Consider the following 23656-nt stretch of genomic DNA (forward strand, 5'->3'; position numbering starts at 1 on the left):
TGCTGTGCCTATTCTGAATTCAAATAAACTAACAGCACATGCAGAAAACTGTGTGCCTGATATCTTCCTCTTAAGAAGAGGAGGAGGTGAGGAGAGGGAGATGAAGAGGTGGGGGCCTGAAGGGGATTCTCCCCTGCAGGTGTGAGGCTGGTTTCCCTCTCTCCTTGTTTCTATCCTGAGGGATGAGAGTGAATGGTGAGTTAGTGTCATTTTCTCTATCAGCTTTGTGGGATTGTTTTGCACCACACCTCCATCTGTCTGAAGAGATTGCATTACGTTCACGTGCACGCACCTGTAAGTGCACATACATTAATACTTTGACACGAATGCACACCCTTCACATAGAAAACTGCAAAAAGATTCACAAACACACACACAAGACAATCTGTCTTACGTACATTTGCCCAAATTTGCATTCAAAATAAAGGCACACAAATAGCACACAAATTCATAGACACCATCCCTGCCAACACACACACACACAAGCAGGGGTGAGGACCTCTTTGTAGCCTCAGCTGCGTCAAGCTACTTGTTCTGCTGTGTTTGTCACTGACAACAGTTTTCATTTACTCTCAGGAAAAGGTCAGAGCAGTCATCTTTTACTGAATCACAGCACAGGCAGGGCTGTGTACCACACAGACTGTCATTTATCCACAGCGGTGCTCCTATTCCCTCTCTGTGAGACACGCTTGCCCATTAGACCTGATGTCTGGCAAACACCCTCACAAGTCATTAGTGGTGGCAACACCTAAACGGTCATCATCATAAATTATTTGGTCCTAATGATGGCTGCTTCTCGGTATTCCGTGACAAGCTACTGGACTAATGACTGATTCATCCTTTTCCTGAACTAAGCATTATGACTTGAAAAGATTTGTGCCCCCCCCCCATCTTGTAGCACTGGGTTGTTCCCTGCGGAGATGTTTCCAGGGCTCAGGGTTTCAGACGATTACATGAAAGGAACTCCTGCAGCGAGGAAGTTCTTCAAAAGCTTGCAGTGATCATATCAGCTCACCTGCATGCAGCAGCTTTGTTCTTTCTTATCTGTATGCATGTATGCATATGTATATTTGTGAGCAAGTGTGTGTTTGTGTGCGTGCACTCTGTTGAGTTCAGTAGGTCAAGCATTACAGTGAAAGATCTCACTTCAAGTCGTAAGCCTGCTTCTTCCTTTTCCTCAAACAGCATGGTGTTGGCTATACACACACACACACACAGCAACTTGACATTGAGTATGTACAGAACTAATGCTGATTACACCCATCCATGGGTGGCTGAGTGAGTTTGATATTCACAGCATGAAAAAATACAAGCAAGGGAAGCCAAGCAGCAGAGATTGAAAAAACAGATGATAAAACTGCATCAATTGGGAATGCAGTTGTAGAGCATCTGCCTTTTCATGTCCTTTATCTCAATTCTTTCTCTCTCTCTCTTTCTCTCACGCACACACACACACGCACACACACACACACGCACACACACACACAGTAGCTGCTGAATGTAGGTCAGTCCTGTAGAGAGATGTGAAAGTGAATAGTAAATCAAAACTATCTATCAGCCAATGCCACAGCAACACTTCCCTGAGGCTTAACAGCAGAGAGCATGCAAGCAAAATGGTAACCATACATGTACACACACACATGCACGCACGCACACACACACACACACACACACACACACACACACTGGTGTATGGTAAAAAGGTACAGTGGATGTGTTGCATAATTCATCAGGAAACAACCATTATCTGAATTCCAATAGCAGGCCACTCCTCACCGACTCCCTTTCAGGTGCCAGCATGACTTTGCATGAAATCACCAGGGAATCACCTGAGTGATGTGTTTTGGTGTTTTAAATTACATATGTATAGGGATTATTATGTATTCTGTGTCTTCATTTCATCTCTCTCTCACAGACATACTCGGTGCCAGCTGATTTGAATGCAGGTAGCACCTTCCTTTTCTTTCTCTGTCCACCTCACTGAAGCTTGAGAATAAATAAATGAATAGGCCCAGATCCGGACTACAGTCTTCACGTTACAAAATCAGCTGTGACGTCCATTTCTTCTCATAGCGGTGGCTCCTGCAACGCTGCACCACTGATTTATTTCTCCTCTTGTTTGCGTAATTGACCATGTGTCAGGTCGAATCAGTGGCAGAAACCAAGGTTGCCACAGAGGACAGGAACTCAGCCACAGGCCCTCAGTTCAGTCCAGTTGAAGATAAAACAGCAGATGTGGGAGAGCAGCTGAGGATAATCAGGACAGTCTCTGTCCTGTCACAAAGGGCAGAGTGTGGTCACAGGACAAGCACTTCTTCACGTATCATATTGGTACAAATTTATCTGTTAGAAGCTTGCGCCAGTGAAGTATATAATCTGAGTCGCTGTAACCAGTAAAAGCTTAACACTCCATTAATACCTAGTCTCCTTATGAGATATCTCTGGAGAGATAGAGGTCAAATTGTACCTCATCAGCAGACCAGTTTACCTCATTTTAAAACCAATCTAATGTTTCAACAATCAGATTATAAACTCATGACCGTGTTCAATCAGTTCACATATTAAATCAACTTTTTTTGAACACAGGAATTTCCACCAAAAGTGCTGAAACAGCAGCACTAGAATTATAACATAAAGCAGAACAGCATAAAAATAGTTTTGTTTAAATGTTATGTAATGATTATATACTAAATAACTAATTATTATTGACAAAACATTCTGTGCTTTTCTGTAACAGATTATTTCAGGAGTCATAAAAAACCCCCCAGCTGAGTCTGATGTTTGTTTGTTTGTTGTTTTGTTTTTCACAGATAAAGAGGGTGAAACTATGTAATCAGAGGAATAAATTAGTTCACGTGTATTATGTAGGCTGCGCCCAGAACGAGACTACATTTCCTGGCTGTGCGCGACGTCATATGCACGCGACAGCGAACACGTGACGCTTGGTCGTTGTTCCTCTTCTTCACTCAGCAGGACGCAGAATGGACAACGTCCGTGTCCTCTTTGTGAACATCGTCCTTTTCTGTGCCTGCTCGGCTTCACCGCCCAATTTCGTCCTCCTCTTCGCAGATGATCTGGGCTTCGGGGACTTGGGGTGTTATGGACACCCCAGTTCACTCACTCCAAACCTGGACCGGCTGGCAGCGGGAGGACTCCAGTTTACAGATTTCTACTGTACCAGCCCGGTCTGCAGCCCGTCCAGGTATCTGTCTGTCATTCATGCGCTTTGGTTTAATGTCCGTGCGGGTGCTGTCACGTCATGCTTTAACTCTGTCTCACTTTAAAATACAGAACCGAAAGTTAAATATGCCTTCAGCGAGTTGTAGATCCCCTGACTTGATTGTGTAAGACTGACACTGACGGCTGCAGTAACACTCTGCAGCGCATGTGACTTGCTTATGATCTGCAGGGATCACTCATACTTTTATCCTACATCTTTCCAGGGGCCTGATGACATATCTGCTCCTTTGCTTATAAAAAAATACTTAAGTAATTGTTTCTGGATGTCAAATATACTCGCAAAACGGTGAGCCTCGTTAAGAATATTATACAACAGGAGATGAAGACGAAATGGTTAATATACAGGAGGATCTGGAGCCAGATCGTGTTGTTGTAGTGAGGAATGAAGTAACATGGCTAATAACTGGTTTTTCGCCGTGCTTGTGTCGTGAGTTGCACATAAACGCCTCTGTGTGGTGAGCAGTCAGGACATACAGCAACACTTGATAAGGCACGGCACTGCGCAGTTCAACAGGTTGTGAACACAGTGAATGAAGATGGATCAAGGGTCCATGTCATAATGTTATTATGAACAGCACAATATGATGCAGTAACGTTAAGATTCCACTGTGATTGCCTGTTATAAAGTGCTGCAGCTGGAAAAAGTAAGTTCATATAGGCACGTGGATGGAGTTTTTTTCCTTGTCTCTGTACTGCTGCTTAGCAATGGGTGATTTGTGGCTGAGAGTCTTTTAGCACATCCCGCTAACTGTCCAGTTTGTGTCTTGCCCAACATGAAAACCCAATCATCTCGTCTGCACATGAAATAATAGCTTTGCTTTGTTTTGATGGCTCTCCAGGGCGTCGTTGTTGACGGGGCGCTATCAGACCCGTTCAGGTGTCTACCCAGGAGTGTTGTACCCGGGCTCTATAGGTGGTCTTCCTCTGAATGAGACCACCATTGCTGAAATGCTGAAGCCTCTGGGCTATGCTACTGCTGCCATGGGGAAGTGGCACTTAGGACTCGGGGCCAAGGGGATGTTTCTTCCAACCAAGCAGGGCTTTGACCAGTACCTGGGGATCCCCTACTCCCATGACATGGTCAGTGTGATTGAATTGTGCTCTGATCTCAGTGTCAGAAATGATCAAAAGTTTGGAATCCTTGATGCTGTTTGTTAAAAGTAGTGTCTTCTCTGCAGCATTTGTTTACTTGCTTTGTTCTGTCTCCCTGTTTCTGTCCCAGGGCCCCTGTCGGAACCTGACTTGTTTCCCACCAGATGTGAAGTGTTTTGGATTTTGTGACGTCGGCACTGTGACTGTCCCACTAATTTACAATGAGGTCATCAAGCAGCAACCGGTCAACTTCCTCGATCTGGAGAGGGCTTACAGTGACTTTGCAACCAATTTCATTACCACATCGGCCACCAAAAAACAACCTTTCTTCCTCTACTATCCTTCCCACGTAAGCAAGAGCAACAGTCTGTGATCGAGCACAAGCTAAGAATCCGTGCAGAATCAAGAGCTCTCTCCATGCTTCAACTCAATGTTGATAAATTATGGTAACTTTTTTCAGTGAGACACCTTCTTCCACTTCCTTCTACAGCACACCCACTATCCCCAGTATGCAGGCCCAGGGGCAGCCGGCCGGTCTCTAAGGGGCCCATTTGGAGATGCTCTGTTTGAGTTGGACACCACAATAGGAAACATACTTACAACGCTGGAGAAGACGGGAGTGATCAACAATACACTGGTCTTCTTCACCTCAGATAATGGGTTGGTTTTTGCCCCAGATTTCTTTTCGTATGCATTTTTTTAGCTATGGTACACTAGTGTGTTTTCCTCTGTCCAAAGGTCAAATTACAATATATCTTTGCCCTCTTTTATATTTGATTTTATTACCTTCTTGTGATGTTGTTACTTATTGTCTTGTCATAGTGTGTTATTCCTGTCTCTGTGTGTAGGCCTGAGCTGATGCGTATGTCCCGTGGAGGTAACGCTGGCTCTCTGAAATGTGGAAAAGGCACCACATATGAGGGGGGCATGAGAGAGCCAGCCATCGCCTTCTGGCCAGGGACAATCAGGCCAGGTCAGGACACCATAGCACAAAAAGTTTAGACTGGGTGATGCTTCCAAAGACAAAAAAAACATTAAGCTAAACCAGAGTTTTCTGCAGAGACTAGATCCATCTTCACTTTCAAAGACCACACTGATGGTTTTGCATATTTTACACTGTTCTCTTTTGACTCTAGTATGAAAATAAATACCACAGTGAACTCCAAACCTGTTTCCACATGACCGTTCAGTGATTGGTGCTGTGTGCTCTTTTTCTGCATGTCTTTAGGTGTGACTCATGAGATTGCCAGCACTCTAGATGTCCTCCCCACCATTGCAAGTCTGGCGGGAGCCAAACTACCCCAGGTGATGCTGGATGGGGTCGATATGACAGAAATCCTTATCAAACAAGGAAAGGTAATGCCTCACTCTCTGTAGAGAATAAAATAGAGTGAGAACTAAGCTGTTGGATTCATTTTTGTCTTTATTATTATTTTTTGCAGAGTAAAAGGGAGGCGATGATGTTCTACCCCATAGATCCCAGTGAGAAGTATGGCCTGTTTGCTCTCCGGTTAGGGAAGTACAAGGCTCACTTCTATACACGAGGTACAGAAAGCTTCATATGCACAATTTGTTGAAATCGAGCTTAAGTGCTTAGTCAGAACTGTTTTTTTTTTCCCACGTTTGTGCATCAGGTGCCTCCCACAGCGCGACCACCCCAGACCAAGACTGCCCACCATATGCAGTCCTCAAGGCTCACGATCCCCCTCTTATTTTTGACCTGGAGGCTGACCCCTCAGAACACTACCCTCTCGCCCTGGAGGGCAGACCTGACCTCCAAGACCTGCTAGTGAGGATCAAGATAGTCAAGCAGCAGTTTGAAGCCTCCATGGTGTTTGGAGAGAGCCAGATCTCAAAAGGAACAGACCCAGACCTGGCACCTTGCTGCAATCCTCAGTGCAGCCCCAAACCCAGCTGCTGCCACTGTTGATGGGACAAATTGCCACAACTGCTAATGATGACGATGTGGGGAAAGCTGGAGGTACTGCACTGATGTTGCCTTGCTACTTGCTTGTGGACAGTGCCACTTTAATTATAATTCATACTGAAGAGTAATGCAAACAATCTGTTTCCTCAATGGGGAGATGACTTTCTTTCTTTCTTAATGTCAATACTGATAACATTTCTAACTAGTGTGTAACTATGTACTGTATATTTGCTCTATTTGAATATATGTTTTACTGTAGGAATTTATAATGTAATTTCCACCTCAGTGCACTTTTCTGACTATAAAAACATAAGATTTGCAATAAATAAATGGATTGTTAAGTGAAAATGAACAAAAATAGATCCAAACAATAAAGACAACAATAAAGGTTTTGGACATCAAGCATATATTTTATTCATAAGACCAAACCCATGACAAGGCAGAGTGATTTTTTTTGTCATTTTTTTTTTCTGTTTTTCCCTGGAATTTTACAAGTCCTTGTTTTTAAAGATAGAAGATAGGATATGTTTGTTCTGTCACATACTGTTTTGCTCTAGGTATACAGTGAAGAATCTTGTTAATGTAATAAAGTCAAAAGTTTGGTTTAACTGTTACTGTATGTCTCAGCGGCTATATGGGACTAGATCATCCTCAGAGGTCGTTTTTGTGTAGCTGTGTGGAAAGAAGGGATTTTAACTAGGCTGTAACAAGATAGAAAAACAGAATCAGAAGCAAATAGATACAGATCAGAGATGGGTCACACTGTTGGAGCTCAAAGGCGATTACTATAATCGGCAAGACGCAATAATAGTTTTCCAGTGGCGGCTGACTCAGTCACTATTCAGCTCTAACAGCAGATTGGTCAGAAGTCTGGTGAGTGTCACACACTAATGATGTCACATCTTACAAATATGGCCTAAGTGTGCTGCTGAAGCCTGTCTGTAGAGAGTTATGGAGTTGGCAGGAACCCAAATGCCACCTGTGTGAGAGATACTGAGTTAACATCTTGTGTGGAAAACGTAAGACACTGAAATAAAATTATTGCAGATCACAGATATTTACGTGTTTTTCTTTTCTTTCAGGGCTTTATGTCTGGTCATGATCTTTTTTTTTAAATTTCTTTTTAATTAATGTACATATTCATTTCATTTCATAACATACTCAACATAAAGGACACAGCACTATCTTAGATTGCTATTGTATATACATGATCTAACTGACAGCGATACATATGTAGATGACACCCTACCCTACCTCCCGCCTGCCACAGCAGCTTTCGGTGAATGCTGAAATCCTGCAGATCTGATCTTTGTTCTGGTGGACTGTGACTGAAAGCAGCAGAACAAGATGCTAAACTGTATCTGAAAGAACAATGGGGATGCCTGAAATTTCAGATGGCTGTAGTGACCACACCACTTTTTCTAACCCCCTCCCCTATAGAAGGTACTAGACTGTAAGCTATGGTATGCTACAACAACCCCGGAGTAGGCTATTGTATAATGTCTGATTGATGCTTTAACCTTTAACGGACCAAAAACATGAACACTCGTGGGAACATGGGGCCACCCCTTTCATCCATCATACTAACAAAAAAAAAAAAGAGCTCAAAGTGACCATTTACATAACTATAAAACCTCCCTTTTATGCTTCATTATAGGTTTGATTACATTGTGATACCAGGACCAAGTATTAGCAGTAGGCACACTGCAATACAGCATTACTGACACGTGGCTACTGGCCAGTCTAGTCATTCCTTTCGCTCACTTAAAACTGCCAAGTCAAAGGAAAACAGAGACTAGGACGTCACTAAGAACCAGAGTTAAACAGTCAGAGGTGTGAGAATATGGCTTTTCAGAGGGCCTTTGCTTTCTTTGACCTGAAAGTCACATCAATCATAGCAAGACATACCGTGATCTATGATTTGCAGTTTTAACAGTTGAATGATTTCGTATGAAAGCTCCCCACGCTGAAGGTCAGCAAGCAGCGCAGCTTTGGTGGTGAAAATGGTTCTGTCATTTCATCCAAATGTGCTGACAGCTGCTGCGCCTAATCCAAGCTGAACAAACTATCTGCGGGGCTAATGACATTCAGAGTCCATTCCAAGTCATTACAGCTCTAACATCTCTTACACCTGCAGTCCCTCCAGTCCGAGTGAGTCAGTAATACCCACAACACAACAAAATCTCCTCCATCAGTCTCAGCTGTGAGTGTTTCTTAATTAGTCTGGATGAGGCGCCTGTATGTCTACTTTCTATACATTTATTTACAACACACACTACGTCTTGTTGGCGACACAGGGGTAAGCTCGGACCAAGGACAGTTCACTGTACTCTCTCTACTTTGCTCCAATGTCACTATCAGTAGAAATCAAATTAGCAGTTTGTCAATATTGAACAAATACATATTTACAGTTAATTAAATGCCAACCTCGTGATTCTACACCATTCCCTTGCTGATTGTTGAGCTGCTTGCCATTCACTTGGACATGTGTATTTCTTAGTGTGTCCGTGTGCAGTAACCCTACTAGCCATGCATTGAAAAGTGAAACAGCAGTAGTAGGTATGTTGTTTTCATTTCAAAAGAGGAACCTTTAAATAAACAGGTGCTCAGCGTCTTAGTTTTATATCATAGAAAAAGATCAAAGAAACAGGCAATCAATCCATCGAGATGATGGAAATAAACAAAGAGAGAGAGAGAGAGATGAATGAAATCAGTCAAATGCCTAGCATACTGTAGAAATGAAGATCCCTGTTTTAAAGGGACATGGAAGAGTATTTTACAATGGAGAGAAGACCCCACTGACAGCGCCCTCTGGTGGCTAACTCGGTGACCGTACACTAGCTGTGGAGAAAGAAGGTGGTCGTCATGGCAACACTTCTTACTCCAGGTAGATGTCCTCAGTGGGGCAGGCGTACTCCAGATGTTCCTGGTAGTACTCCTGGAAGGCTCGTCTGCAGCAAAGACAGATGAGAGCATGAGTAATGATCAACCTGCCAGCTATTAGGAGACAGCCTTCCATAGTAATCCCTCTTGTAGTAACTGATCTAACACAGTCATGCTCTGGCTGCTCACAAAGAAATGGCTGGCTCCTGCAAAAGCAAAGAATGCTTAATTTGAATAATTCTCGTGCAAATGCAGAAGCACTCTTCCTGAATCAAAGGCGGCTAATTGTTTTTCACAAGTGATTGCTGGTGAGTCTATTGCACAGACCAAGCAGGATGAGAAGCTCTGCTCATGCCATGCTCTGCTGCCTGCCCAGATCCATCCAGAGACAGTGAACTATGTTTAATCATTCAAACTCAATACAGCTGAATCAGACATGCCCAATCCTGCAATCATTATTTAACTGTACACACATGCACACACATAAAAAAGGCTATTGTGCAAAATAAACATGGACCATGGTAGTAAAGATGCAGTTCAATCCAGAACTTAGCAAACCATCAAGAGGACTTTATATATGTGATGTACAGCTAAATAGGTTATGCCATTTCCAATCTATTGTAAGGGCTGTTAGCATTTTCAGCATCTTGACATTTAAAGTGCTTTTACAGTTTAAGTGGAGTAAATATGTCCAATCAGACATGGCTTACAATAATGTGATTTGGACTCACCCAACACACTCTGCTACAGGTCGCATGGACTCTTGGGATACAAACACGTGGCAAGCAAATCTGTTTAGCATCGGGTGCTTAGTGATGAAGCCAAAGTAGCTGCAGAGAGAGGATATGGTGAAATCAGTCAGATGTTGCCCTGTACACCAGTAACATGAGGGGAGAAAACCAGCAAGTCTGTTTACCAGTTGTTTCTCGGATGGCATCCACAGAATGAGATGTTCTTCATCTGGAAGAAGTGACTACATCTGTCATACTGAAGATGGAGAGCAACGCAGAGATGGATGAGAAGGAAAAAAAAGTTGACTTCAATCATCAGTAGTAGTATTATTGCGTATTGAAGGGATAGCTGACTTTGAATGAACTGACTGATTCATTTATTTATCTGTCCATACCTCATCGAGGGTGTCATATTCATCCTCCAGGCTCATGATTAGTTTCACTCCTTGCAAGCTAATCTCCAACTCGCACAGAGAAGGAGGTCGCACGTGTACCGTCCGTTTCCTCGATATTGCAATCTAACAGACAGAAAATATTGTCACGCCGAAACAAACAGGCTTTAACGGTGCATACATTACAGCATGCACTTTTGTGTGATTGCACGTGTGTTCTGCTGTCTTCCACTTATCTTACCTTCTGCATGGCAGCGCAGAGAATTCCATTGCCTTGGTGATAAGGTACCTCAACAGACCCCAAAAACTGAACGCTGAAAGTCTCAATCCAAGCTGGATTTCTTTTCAGGCCTGCAGGGTGTAATGTGGATGCATACATGCAGTACACATGACTCTTCAGATACTCACAATGAGACACAAGAGAAGACAGTGGATGTATCTCTAAACTCACCCAACAACTCTTTAGACTGGCCTATGACCTCATGGGCATAAAAAGCAGGGAAGATGCCCCTCTCCCCTGTCCGCATGTTGTAGCCTCGGTACCAGTAGTCATCCTCTTCCTCCTCCACGTATAAAGGATCATCCACATCCAGCTCCAGCTCATCTGCATGTCTGGGAATGAACCTGCAGAGAGCAGCAGAGAGGAGGAGGAGGACAAAAAAGAGAAAACCATCCCTGTTTAATGTTGTGTCCTTGTGCATCCAGTAGAATTGAGTTCAACTGAGCAGGAAGCATCTTTTGGGGTCTTGGGTTTCAGGTGACTCCCATTAGGGAGCAGACGAAGAGGAGTGATGAAATGGCTGACACATGAATATGGTGGGTGAAGGGAGAGCTCTAAATGTGGGGATGCACCCATTTGAAAAGGTCTGTGGTTAAGCAAATACAAAATTATACATGCACAACATGTACGTGTATACAAGGGAGGTGCATGTAACATTCTCTCTCACTCTTACACACACACATACACAAGCACAGACACAGGTGGTGGCTGATGTGGTTATTAATGGTCACCCTGCAGCTCTTGAGCCCAGCTGCAGCTTGGACATTTGCCCTCCTCCGTAACATAATTAGTGATTCTCTATTGCTACATGACCCCTAGCACACTGACAACCATGTAACCTCGAAGAAATATTGTTTTGTTTATCTTCACAAGGACTTTTCCACCCTGACACAAAATGGTCATTTGAAAATTGGAAGAAAGGACATTCACATTTGATTCCACCCTACCGTGTCTACAATTGATGAAAAAAAAATGTTTTTTGCAATCTTTTATTATTACAGCAGGTTGTCTTACCTGTAGACTGCCCTGTGTGTCTGGTCCCTCTCCTCTCCGTTGATGGTGCAGGAGAAAAGTCCAAAGGATTCTGTGCCTACGTGGCAAACAGACACCACTTTAAAACTTAACAAGTTTTAATACCCTGAAAACCATTTGCCAATAAAACTGAAAGCTCTTTGTCCATAATAAAATAAACTACATTTTCCTTCTGTTAACTGTTATTTGTTTGGGGAAACATTTCTCATGTAAACTTCATGTGAGGAAGTCTAAATGGAAGCTAATTGGATTTGTCAAAAAATAAATGACAATGAAAGCCCTCTAATGAGCCTTTAATTATGCAAATCACCCTTCATAAGGGATATGAATCTTGAAGTGAGAGCACTGATTGATGATGGATGTACTGGGAAGCAGCGCCCTCCCATAGGTCTTGTGTGGGCACCCTGCCAAATTTAGATCACATGTTAATGTATCATGCTGACAATGATTAGTTAAACCCTAATGGCGACCCTGTGTGACCAATTTTAGCAGCAATGCTGCAGGGCCATAACCTGCATTGGCTTAAGTTAAAGGAATAGTTTGATATTTAGGGAAATATACATATTTACTTTGTTGCAGAGTGAGATCAATATCACTTTCATGTGTGTATGCTAAATATGAAGCTACAACCAGGAGATGGTTAGGTTAGTTTAACATGCTGACAAGACTGGAAACAGGGGAAACAGCTAGCCTGGCTCTGTCTGAAAAATATTAGCAGCACCTCTGAAGCACACCTTGTTTGTTGCTTGTTTAATCTATACAAAAACCAAAATGGAAAATTGTTTTTATGGGAGTTTACATGCTGAATTATTTTGAACTAAACAAGCAAGATATACTGTGGTAATGAGCAAGCTATAGAGCAACTTACCCTTGAATGGAGCTTTCTGCTATGCTAAGCTAAGCATCTCCTGATTGTAGTTTTGTATTTAACTGACAGATTGAAGAGATGTGTTGATTTTCTTTTTAAAAATGAAATGAATATAAAGCGAATAATAGTTTTCCAGAAGGGTGCAGTGTCTGAATAGCATTGTTTGTGACTTACTGGAGGAGCGGGAGGTGCTGTTGACAAAAACATTGAGGAACTTCTTGGAGAATGGGAGGTCAGCCTCAGGGGAAGAGTCCTCAGAAGAACTGAGAAGTTCTGGCCTCACCTCCTCCTCATCACAACCATAGCCCACCTCTTCTGTTCCCAAAGGCTCCTCATCACATAGCGTGGAGAGCTCACTGTCATCACTCAGAACGGAGGTGCACCTGAGATGTCAGTTTCAAATCTCAGTTTAGGGTTATACAGCCACGTACTGAACTTTACCTACCACTAGAACACCCACTTACAGAAAGTAGTGCTTAATTCAAAAACATTGCAGAAATGCTATTCAATATCATTTCTAACAGGAAAAAACACATAATATTCCACTCATTCTGCACAGATACATACTTCATTTTATTCTTAGCTTTCACACATATAGTCAGAGCATACCTTCTGAGGCTGACAAGTTCCAGTGTGGTATTCTCATCCACCACTAACGTGTACTTCATGGAGTCATAGGCCAGTCCGTCATCTTCATTTGGTGGCCTGAGAGCCAGATCTTTCTCACACAGTGGGAGGTCATGGTCGGATAAAGGATGGTTTTGAACACTAGAATCAATGGGTGGTGAACTGTCAAGCTCTAAATCACTTCCCCTGAAGGACTGCTTCCTCAAGCCACCCAGGAATGGGTAAGAGTCCCCATCATCCTCCTCTTCATCATTATCTGTGGAGTAGGTGAGGCTGAAGCAGCGGTTTGTCTGGGCGGTGGGTATGTCCAGTGTCAGGCTATGTTTAACCTCTGTGATACGCTCAAGAGAGGCAGAGGAACGGCTCGTTGGCCTGGGATCAGTCTCTCGTCCTTCGTCCTTATCGCTGACCACACTCTCACTGAGGCTTGGTGAGTCCAGATCCTTCCTCCCCTCTAGCATCATTAAGTCATTATTGGGCTCTTCGTCTTCCTCCTGTCTCCTAGCATTCTTAGATGGTTTGTCTGTGAAGTTCTTCTCAGAGTCTTTAGTCGTGTACAAGGAGTTGAAATCTGTGGTTCCCCTGCCGTTGTTTGCACAGTGCTCCAAAGTCAGAGGGGTTATGGTATCACTGGTAGGGTTGCTCATATAGAGACAGGAATTGGTCACTGCTCCTCCTTTTGAAGACTCCACACTTTTCCTCCTGCCTCCTGCCTCCATTCCATCCTTTCTGTAACCTTCACCTTCCTTGTCTTCTTCTTCTGATCCCTCCATCCCTGATTTCTTCTCTTGGTCATCATCATTGAAACCATCTCCCTCTCCAATGTCTGAGGATGGTGAGATGGTGTCCGACACGGACACCTTCCTCTTGAAGCACTCCTCGGGACAACTGATCGGGTACGAGCCCTCTGAGATCATCCTGTTGACCAGGTTGCTAAGCAACCAGGGCGAGTCTGAGTTCTCGCTCAGGTCATCTTCACTTTCTGATTCAGAGTCTCCCTCACTGGTTCCATCATATTCGTCTGCACTGGGCATTAGCCTAGGTCCCACTGGCAGGTAGAAGGAGCGTTTGAAGCACTCTAGACTGTGGTCTGGTTCTATCTGCAGCACCATCTGCCTGGACAGGCTGTCTTCACAATGTTGGGCTGGAGGCAGAGTCTCATCTGGGTCAGCCTGGTGTTCACAGGACAATTCATCATCCACATTCTGCAGCCCCATCAGAGCTTGACCATCATCATAAGCCTCAGGCGGTAAGATGGGTGAGTCAATAGGGGATGGTGTAGCAATAGTGGGTGAGGGTAGAGGGGAAGGAGAGGGTATAGGGGAAACTTCTTTGATTGGATCAGGCTGGCCCAGAAGTAGAGATGTTTTCAGTCCCACAATGCCACTGTCTTGCTCTAACTCTGTATCTGGGTCCAGCTCCTGGTCTGATGTAGGTGAGCTGGCCTCCTCAATGGAGTTGGTGAGGTGAGACGAGCGTCCACTGCTACTGTCATCACTGGTCAGGTCCAGCTCTGTCTCTGAGATAGAGGAGATCATGTTGGAGACCACGGGACCTCCACAGGCAAACGCTGCCTCCAGCTCCCCTTCAATGTCAGAGTCAGAGCCTGGAGAGCTGAGGTCCTTATCCTGGTCTGAAGTCAAATATCCCTGCTGGTTCATATCTGCTATCCCTGGGTCTGAGGATGGAGAGGTGGAGTCGTTGGCTCCTGCCTCCATGGCAGAGGGCGGACCATTTGAACTGTTGGACTGATCAAGAGCATCCGAGCGGCTGGAGGACACATAGCTGGAGAAGGAGGCGGGCTCAGAGGGTTCAATGCAGGGGAATTCTACATAAGATGACTCCTTACACACCATATCGTAGGTCTCCTTACACATGAACTCCACTTCAAAGTCCTTCTCCAACTCCTCATCAGACAAGGGTGTATCGGCACCATCGTTGACTCCCATGGGTGCAGTGGACGACAAGCAGCGACTGGTTCCATCTGGGTCTAAGTCATTCTCTGGCTCCATACCTGACTCGCTGGTGATTGTGTAGGTGTCAGTGGCACGCCGGTTTGAGTGTTTGTGGTTGTGGCCGCTGTTGAGGTCATGGTCCACCTCTGTGTCCGAACACTGAGAGTGTTCGTCTACAGAAGGTACCCTTGCTTTCTGGATTGAAGGGTCTGCTTTTGGCTCGATGACACTGCCAGAGCAAGGGTGGGACTTGTGTTGACCAAATGAGCCTGTGAAGATAAAAAGGTGTGGAGAAACAAGAAAGGCCATGAAAGAATGAAAATGCAGGATGAAGAGAATGGAAAAAGGGAAAGGAGAGAGGTCAAAGGAGTTTTGGAGGTAAGAGTAATTTGGACAATTAAAGAAGAAAGAAAAGAAAGAGAAAGAGCACAAAGAACACTGAAGAAAGAGACATTGAATGTGCATCTATTTTTCTCAAGGTATAAAAAAGGATGTTGGATGAGGGAGTTCAGCAAACGCTTCTTCATTAGAAATACACTCATTTGATTCCCTAAAGTAGACGAGTGCAACTTGGTTTGTAAGAATCAACCTGGCAGTGTTTTGCTGAACATACACTGAAAAAGTCAAATTCACATCACATCACTTCATTTCACATCACGGCACTACACGACACTGATGTTCATGGAATGAGCTCTAGTCTTGCTGGGTTGGCCTTTTTGTTACCGTATTCGGGCCTCTCCCGCCTGTTGCCCTCCATGTCGCAAAGGAGGGGCCTGTGAGGGGACTGGGGGTTCCCGCCCTCCCCTGCCTGTTTTGGTGGAGTACCTTTGCTCTGAGACCCAGGTGCCTGGGAAACGGGAGAGGCTGGGCACTGGCCTGTCACATGGCCACCATCCTCCAGACATGAGTGGGTTGGAGACAGACGGCCTGGAGGTAGAGTAGATATTTATTTCCTAACTGTGAGTAAGGATTGCAGTTTGTATGTGATGATTTATAATACTTGAGCTTCATTTAAAAAAGGCAACACTTAACCTGCACACACACTATGGAACATCACATAGCTGTGATGCAGACTACTTTTCTATAGCAGCGTAGCTGCTGAACTAAAGCGATTCAAATTTCTCCAAATTCTCTGAATTATCAAAATCTTGTCCATTAACATAAACGTCATCTTTTGTGAGGTATCATGCGTGGTACACAGACAAATGAATACAATGAAACAAATTCATAGTCCATACCCAAATTTATTGCCGATAATCAACCGTGTACTTACCCTGTGAGGCTGGGTTGCGTAACGAGTCCTGCCAGCTTCCTTTCTTTGGAGACAGACTACTATTGTTATTCAGAGAATCCTAATGAGAAGATAGAGAGAGAGATGTTCAACAAAGTTGTACAGAATTATTACAAAGACTAAAAACTACACACAGTCTGTGTTGTCTGTTTGGGACCAAAGCTTCAAGCTGCTTACCTGTGACACAGCAGTGGTGAGGTTCAGTGTGGTGGGTCTGCTCTTCAGAGTGCCAAGAGTAGGGGAGAGAGGAGGGGAGGCAGAGGGGGACGGTGGTGCATCTGGGTCAACCTCTTCATCCTCTTCCTCTTCCTCCTCATCATCCTCATCTTCATCGTCAATCATCTCAAACTCTTGGAAGTCATCCTGGAAGGAGCAGACTGGGTGGTGCATGTCATTCTTCTCCAGAATGAGGGAGTCCTATGGCCATAAAAGAGAGACAGGGAAAGGGTTGTAATGGGGTACAGATGGTAAAATAAAGGATCAGCATGCTTCAGACGATAGCCACACTAATTAAAGCATATTCTCTTCTGACAGCAGAGGGGACACCATGTAGTGAGCAGACACAAAGGAAAACCCTGCTACCTGCTATCCACCGTATACTACTTCCTTTTCCATTTAAAAGCTTTGCCCAGAACAGGCCTGTCGGCCTGAGCAATGAACAGAACAAGGAGAGCACAGATGGACAGCATGCAACACAATGTTCTTTGATTACACAGAGGGCATTTGTAAAACACAGACGAACACATCAACGCACTGCAGTGGACCACTCTTTTCACATTAACAGCCACAGTGCATTCTGCCGTCACGTTCGGTAACCTTGGGTCATCTGTGCAGGTGTGTGTGTGTGTGTGTGTGTGTGTGTGTGTGTATGTGTGTGTAAGCGTCCCTTAATACATTCATGTGTGTGAGTATATAAAACAGAGGAGCTAAGTGCAGCCTTCAGCATCAGGAAGCATTACCGCCTCCCGGTGAAAAGATAAAGGTGAAAAGGTTGAAACAATTAAGTCACTAAATACAAAGTCACCCTGTAAAAACCCTGCAGAGAGGCGAATAATGGAGTAGTCCTGAGGATGGACTGTTCAAGAGAGAAATGAGGGAGAGATAGCGTGTGTGGCCGTTTGTTCCTTATGTTGTGGGGAACATAAATTTGTTTACACAGTCACATTGTGGGAACTCCGTGTACTTGTGGGGACAAAAAGCAGGTCCCCATGATGTAAATCATTAAATTTTAGGATGAAGACTGGGGTTAAGGTTAGGTTTAGGTTTAGGTTAGTATAAGGGTTAGGGTTAGGCAAGTAGTGGTTACGCTTATGGTTAGGGTAAGTGATGAAAACACGACTGTGTGTGTGTGTGTGTGTGTGTGTGTGTGTGTGTGTGTGTGTGTGTGTGTGTGAAAGACAGATGAAAGAAAACCATAGGAGGGGCAATAAAATGAGAGTGGATCAATCAGGCATCTCTCAGGTTTCAGCTGGTTTACTGGCAGCAAATGATTTTGAGGTTTAACAGACCACACCTCCATGAGCGTGTGTGTGTTGCTGTAGTCCCTTCATGTTTGTCAGATGCAAGGTATATTGATAGAGCGAGGTCCATAAAGTAGCTGATTGGCACACACCTCACACTGTCCGTGTGGTGGATCTAACTCTGTATTGTGTTGTGCACATAGAAAGGGCACACTTTTCAGGAATGTGTCTGAGCAATCTACCTGCCACCCAGCAGCAACAGCAACTGCAATTATGGAGAAACAGGACAGTCACAGTTCCTCTTCTGCACACATGCAGCATGTGCAATTATGGAGAAGCAAAGCGTTCACAGGCTTTCTCGCTGTACATGCCCTCAGCAGCTTCCAGGGGAAATTGCCAAAACAAAGAGGAAGCAAAGCCAGTGGAAGTACGGTTTGTAAAACAAAATGGTTGTGATACTTCTAGCAATAACCTCTAACATTTCCTTTTTTTCAGAAAGCCTTCTAACTTTAACATGAAACCTAAAATATTAATGGACACAATTTTAAAGGAACACACTGCTGACATATCAGCAACAGTTCAAGAACATAAAAAACCTGACAGCAGAAGTGCTGACTTGTCATCTTTCAGAATAATAGTCTGTGCTTCAATCAATACAGAATTTTTACAAAAAAAACAATGCCCTGTTCCTAATATAGACCAACAACATCACAATACTGCATCTGCTAAACATGAAGAGGCACCATCTCTGACAGGACATATGCAGTAGCAGTAACTATACTTTAAAGATCATGTACTTTAAAAAAGAGTTGTTTACTAAAGAACATTACAGGATTCTAGGAGACCTTTAACAGACAAACAGTGACATCACACTAACATCATCTCTCCCTAATGAGCCTAAAAGCTTTGAGTGAAAAACGCTACTGTCAATAAAAGCAGCTACATCCGAATTTTCCTGCAGAGTGTATGGCCACTACCACAAACACTTTCGTTGCTCTGATCATCTCCTCCCTGCTTTGAATTTGACAATGCAAACACGAGGATGCATTTTGTCTGGTCTGCAGTTAGAACAGCACAGCAGTTTTTCCGGCCTCTCAGTGCAGTGTTTTTATTGGGGGAATCAAACCTCACCCTCTCGCCCATCCGCCGCACATGATTCTGCTGACGCCTGGTGCATCCATTTTCTGCCACAGCAACAGAAATCAACACTCAATCTATTACCCAGAGAGTACACATGAATATGTATCATTGCTTCTAATTAACATATTTATTTTGTCTGGGATTTTGCTGTTAAAATGTGATTAAATGTTTTGGTGATCGATCATTATATGCATTCCCAGTTCATGATCTACTGTCAAGATTCACAGTGCTGTTTCCTCACACTGACCCATTATAATCCATCACTTGGGAAATGTGACCTATAACCTCATGACAGTGTAAAAATCCAGGGATCCATCAGTGGGCTTGTGAAAATGCCACATCTGCCTGGGAGAGTATTCTGCACTGTCAGGACGCATCCTTTTAGCGAGGCCACCTGACAGACAGACAGTCAGGCAGGCTTAAAGACAGACACAGAACTATAAATAAGAGTCATGTGTCCATGAGAATCGATCCCCGTGGTCTCCAGTTCCCAAGGACATCCCATTCAGCCCTGTGACTGTCCCTCCTCTGTCACCCAGCATGCTCTCCTGCTTGCTGGGGAGGCGTGGTGAATGATTGGCTTAAACCTTTCACATACGCACAAGCACTGGAGAGCACAACTGCAGTCGATGGAAAATAAACGAGTTAAAATGGTATTCCTTGCATCACAGACACACTCAAATGCACATAAACATAAACACACTTATGTATTATTTACATGTTCTTTAAACAGCTCTGCTTCCGACTAACACTTATGCTCTTCAACAGCAGCACGATAGAGTCTCTGGATGCTCATCAATTGGCAAAGAGATATTAAAAAGATGAAAGCAGAGCAGCTTTTTGGTCTCTAATTAGCAGACCACAGGCTCGTTCAGCATGGCTAACTCGATTCCTTCCGACTGCTGCTGCACATCAGAAGATAGCAAGATGGCAGCTCCACTATACAGCGCTGCCCTCAGCAGTGAGGAGAGAAAAGGCTTCGTGTTGAACTGCGGGGCCATCTTGTTTACTGAGCTGACCAGGTGACAGAGGAAAGCAATGGACAGAAGCGAGAAACTGAGGACATGATCCTCAAGCGGGCTCTGAAGACATGGCTTTGTGTATGAGTATGTGACTTATAACTCTCAGAGAAGAGAAGTGGTCTAACATCATGTCGACAGGAAACAGGAAGGACCTAGTGGAGGTCCCTGCAGAGACTAGTCCCGCTGTTGATAGACCATGAATGCAGTGTTGCCAAATTAATGCAGATGTGTGGGTGTGATCTGTTCCTCCAAGCCATGGCTGAGATGATGTTGCAGTTAGTTGCTTGAATAAGTGTCTTATTTTGGTGTGGGTCTTTTCCAGGGCGGAAACTCTTGGTTAAACGTTCACTGATGCATCCATGTACACCTGTAGATCACACAGGCACCACTGTTAAAACAACAGAAAAGGGAAATCTATGTTTTTTGCATGTAGCTAACATCATAATCAATAAATGATGCTGTGCCTACATAAACATTCCTTTTGTCTGTGCAATGATAGCATAAACTGTGTCAGTGTGTGGGTACATGTGCCCACATAAAACCCACTTATCAAATATAGCTTGTAATCTGGGTGAATTTTATGCAGGAATGTACAACAGCTACCCATTAGCTTACCATAAATGGAGACCACCTAGTGAGCGATGGCCTCCATCTATCAGTGTATCTCTAAATTTCCACATTTTAAACTCAGCGTAGAAACACAGCTGAGACACAGACACCACTGCACTGTTACATGCTGAATTATGCATGTGCTCATGGTGTTCAATCAGGGCTCTGGAGAGACTGAGATGGATGTTCGAGAGACAGGAAGTGAAGAATCAGGGGTGAGACGAACCAGAAAGCAGCATGGTGTGTGTGTGTGTGCGTGCATGTGTGTGTGTGAGACTCAGAAGAAAGATACAGAGGCGAGAAAGGGAGGGGCTCAGTCTGCTGTGCTCCGCTTGTTATGTTGATATACTGGGTTAAAAAACTTTAAAGGTCAAGAGAAAAAAAAAATATCACACAGTTGAAAACACATTGTCAAACCTAACCCCCAGTGACACTTGCAGATAGTAGGAAAGGACAGCCTGAGCATTCAGCCAGCAATTACCATTTCCTCAGAGACAGAGATATCAGACAGTGGTAACAAACCTATGTGAATGATGTTTAATTACCTGTCTTCAACTCCAGATGACAGAATAAGCTGTTTTAAGGCATTGTGTGTGTGTCCATTTGTTTTTGTTCGCACGCATGTGTGTTCTCCTGTCACAAAGGCTAAGTACTGATCTAAAGGGTTGTGCAGATTTAGACCTGAAGCCCATAACGAATTGGAATTAATCAGAGCTGGGGATTGGGGCCGGAGGATAATCTCACTGTTTCGATTGGCTCTTCTTCCCTAAACATCAAAGACATGCTGCCTAATATGACCGAATCATACTGACAGAAAAAGCAAAAGCCTCTCTCTACATCAGCAGAGTGCGGTGCAGGAGGGAGGGACTGCTGATGATGATGAGCTGACAGAGTGTTCCCCCACCCTACTGATGAAAGAAAAATCCAATACCATATGAAATACACGGTGCATGAAATTCTCTGTCTCGCCTTTCTGTCTCTGTTATTTAAATGTACACGCACTCGCTCAGAGGGCAACTGGGTGTGTGTCCTATCCATCCCATGTCAGCAACATTACTTCCTCTGGGCAATGATGTAATGTAACAAGGGCTGACACGATCTCTGCCCTGTGCTTTCTTGTTTGTGAGGTGAACAGTCAGGGCTTCTGCTGATGTGCTTCTCATGTGTACTTGTGAGAGGGACAGAGGAGAAAGAGGACACTGATGCACGGTTCACTACTGTGATCTCTCTGCCACAAGCAAAAGAAACATCCACTCTCCTCCTGTGGAGGTCTCCTCACATGCTATGCAAAAACACACTTGGTTACAGAAGGGCTTTGCTAGCTCGCCATAATGTGTTTTGTTGGTGGATTATAGTGGAGGAAGCAAAATATCAAGCACAGATTTATGCTGAGAGCTTAACCCTCAGAACCAACCATCCCTGAGCTAAATCCCCCTTCCCAGTCACCTCACCAGAGAGGAGAGAGAGGCAGGAAGTGATGGAAGGAAAGCTTTAAGGGGGAAGGGGAGTGGAGAGGTGGCAGAGAGCAAGGCAGGAGGGAATCTGAGCTTTGTCTCCGAGCAACACTCTGCATAGCAGGGAGGGAAGGGAAGACACATGGGAGGGAGGGAGGGAGGGAGGGAAGGAGGTTGTCTCTGCATAGCAGCAAACTGCACTGGGTCACCCACCCTCTGCTGCAGCCATGGCTCCATGCCACCAGCATAAAACATTTACATCCCACAGGATGGAGAGAGAGAAACCCAAGAAGGGAGCGAGAATGGATACGAGATAATCGTTCTTAGAAATTGTGTAATTAAGGTCTAAGCTGGTCGGACATGTGGGATGATACAGCTAATGACTCAATTATTTGCATATACTTCACAACACAGTCACTTGAACAGGATGCTCAGTGGAAGTGCCACTTAGAATTTCTATTATATGCAGAGGAGTTCTGTAAACGTCTACTGTTTGCTCAGACCCAGAATGTATGATGATGATGATGATGATGATTAAAGTACACTGAGAGCACTCCACAGTTAACCAAAGCCAAGCATGGCCTATGGTCGTTAGTGTCATGACTGCAATGCTGGTAAGCTAGGTGGCCTGTAGATAAAATCCACAGCCACAATGATGCTTATGTAAGATGGCCATATACACATAAGCAGTCTTAATATTAAACAGCTATACAAAGCAGGCCATTCTCTATCTTTTTGTCTTTCTATCAACTTAATTTCAGCTCATTCTCACTATAGCTTGCTTGAAAACAGCCAAAAAATTATACAGGCATACTATGCAATGCACACTGTAAGTTGATGTTTTCATGTATTTGAGAAACAAAGCACAAAAGATGAAAAGAACAGCATAACAAGGAAGGAGGGCCTCACCTTCTCATATGGATCAGAGTCATAGTTGAGTCCAATCCCACAGTCATCTGTGATTTCAGAGAGATCTTCATCATCGAACTCCTCCAGGCTGATGTCGTGGGCTGGCCTGGAAACACATGAGAGACGGCATATTCACTGCATGTTGTGATGTATGTCTGTTCCATCAGCGAAAGTCATGAGAGGACTTTGTCATGGATTTATGGCCACACGCTGAGCCCCGTTCTGGGGGAAACCTGCTCTAACTTATGGCCTGTCATGGTGTGTTTGAGTCTCAGGACACAGGAAGACACACAAACATCCCTGTAACAATCCACACTAACAAGGTGTGACACGATTAAGTGGAGCAGAATCACAACAGCAACACATAAAGAACTGAGATAAGATGCCAATATTTTAATTTGAGTTATCTGAATGCCAGTATATATATATATGAAATGTGGACGGTATGAAACAGAACTGGAAGTGAATTATTGGTAGTTGCACCAGAGTTTTTGAACTTCTTTTAACAGCAACAGTACACTACAGCAGGGAAGTGTATATGTCTCTGTAATGAGCCGTGGCATTGCAAGTTTTCTTCATTAGGCTCGATCTCATCTTTGCTCCATTAGTTTCAGCAGGCTCTCGGTTCTACAGCTGTTGGCTTGCAATGTGCTGAAGGAAATGCTGCATTGCAGTTTTCTTACAAAGAAAAGGACACTCCACATATTACGTATGGATGCGAGCTTACATCACACAGTCATATAG

At 44.0% G+C, this 23656-nt stretch overlaps 2 protein-coding genes across 3 annotated transcripts in view; one reads left to right on the forward strand and one right to left on the reverse strand.

Annotated features, from left to right (window-relative positions):
- Positions 1-2918: 2918 nt before the first annotated feature.
- arsa (arylsulfatase A) lies at positions 2919-7679 on the forward strand. Its single transcript, XM_076732056.1, has 8 exons — positions 2919-3202; positions 4080-4320; positions 4463-4681; positions 4823-4992; positions 5181-5305; positions 5561-5688; positions 5775-5877; positions 5967-7679. The coding sequence occupies exons 1-8, from the start codon at positions 2982-2984 to the stop codon at positions 6260-6262; spliced, it is 1503 nt and encodes a 500-aa protein (XP_076588171.1). The 5' UTR covers positions 2919-2981; the 3' UTR covers positions 6263-7679.
- Positions 6649-23656, reverse strand: part of mapk8ip2 (mitogen-activated protein kinase 8 interacting protein 2) — a 28839-nt gene continuing 11831 nt past the window's right edge. Inside the window, exons 2-14 of one of the 2 annotated variants that reach the window (XM_076732054.1) lie at positions 22913-23018; positions 16496-16735; positions 16301-16379; positions 15751-15954; positions 13055-15296; positions 12620-12828; positions 11560-11635; positions 10717-10889; positions 10507-10616; positions 10269-10391; positions 10059-10129; positions 9874-9972; positions 6649-9210 (exon numbers count right to left, since the gene is read on the reverse strand). In XM_076732054.1, coding sequence (XP_076588169.1) covers positions 9138-9210; positions 9874-9972; positions 10059-10129; positions 10269-10391; positions 10507-10616; positions 10717-10889; positions 11560-11635; positions 12620-12828; positions 13055-15296; positions 15751-15954; positions 16301-16379; positions 16496-16735; positions 22913-23018 — 3805 coding nt within the window. In that variant the 3' untranslated portion in view covers positions 6649-9137. The remainder of the gene's footprint in view (positions 9211-9873; positions 9973-10058; positions 10130-10268; positions 10392-10506; positions 10617-10716; positions 10890-11559; positions 11636-12619; positions 12829-13054; positions 15297-15750; positions 15955-16300; positions 16380-16495; positions 16736-22912; positions 23019-23656) is intronic. The other variant, XM_076732055.1, reaches the window with a different exon arrangement.

This window comes from Chaetodon auriga, chromosome 6 (assembly GCF_051107435.1).
Source record: "Chaetodon auriga isolate fChaAug3 chromosome 6, fChaAug3.hap1, whole genome shotgun sequence".
Lineage (NCBI taxonomy): Eukaryota > Metazoa > Chordata > Actinopteri > Chaetodontiformes > Chaetodontidae > Chaetodon > Chaetodon auriga.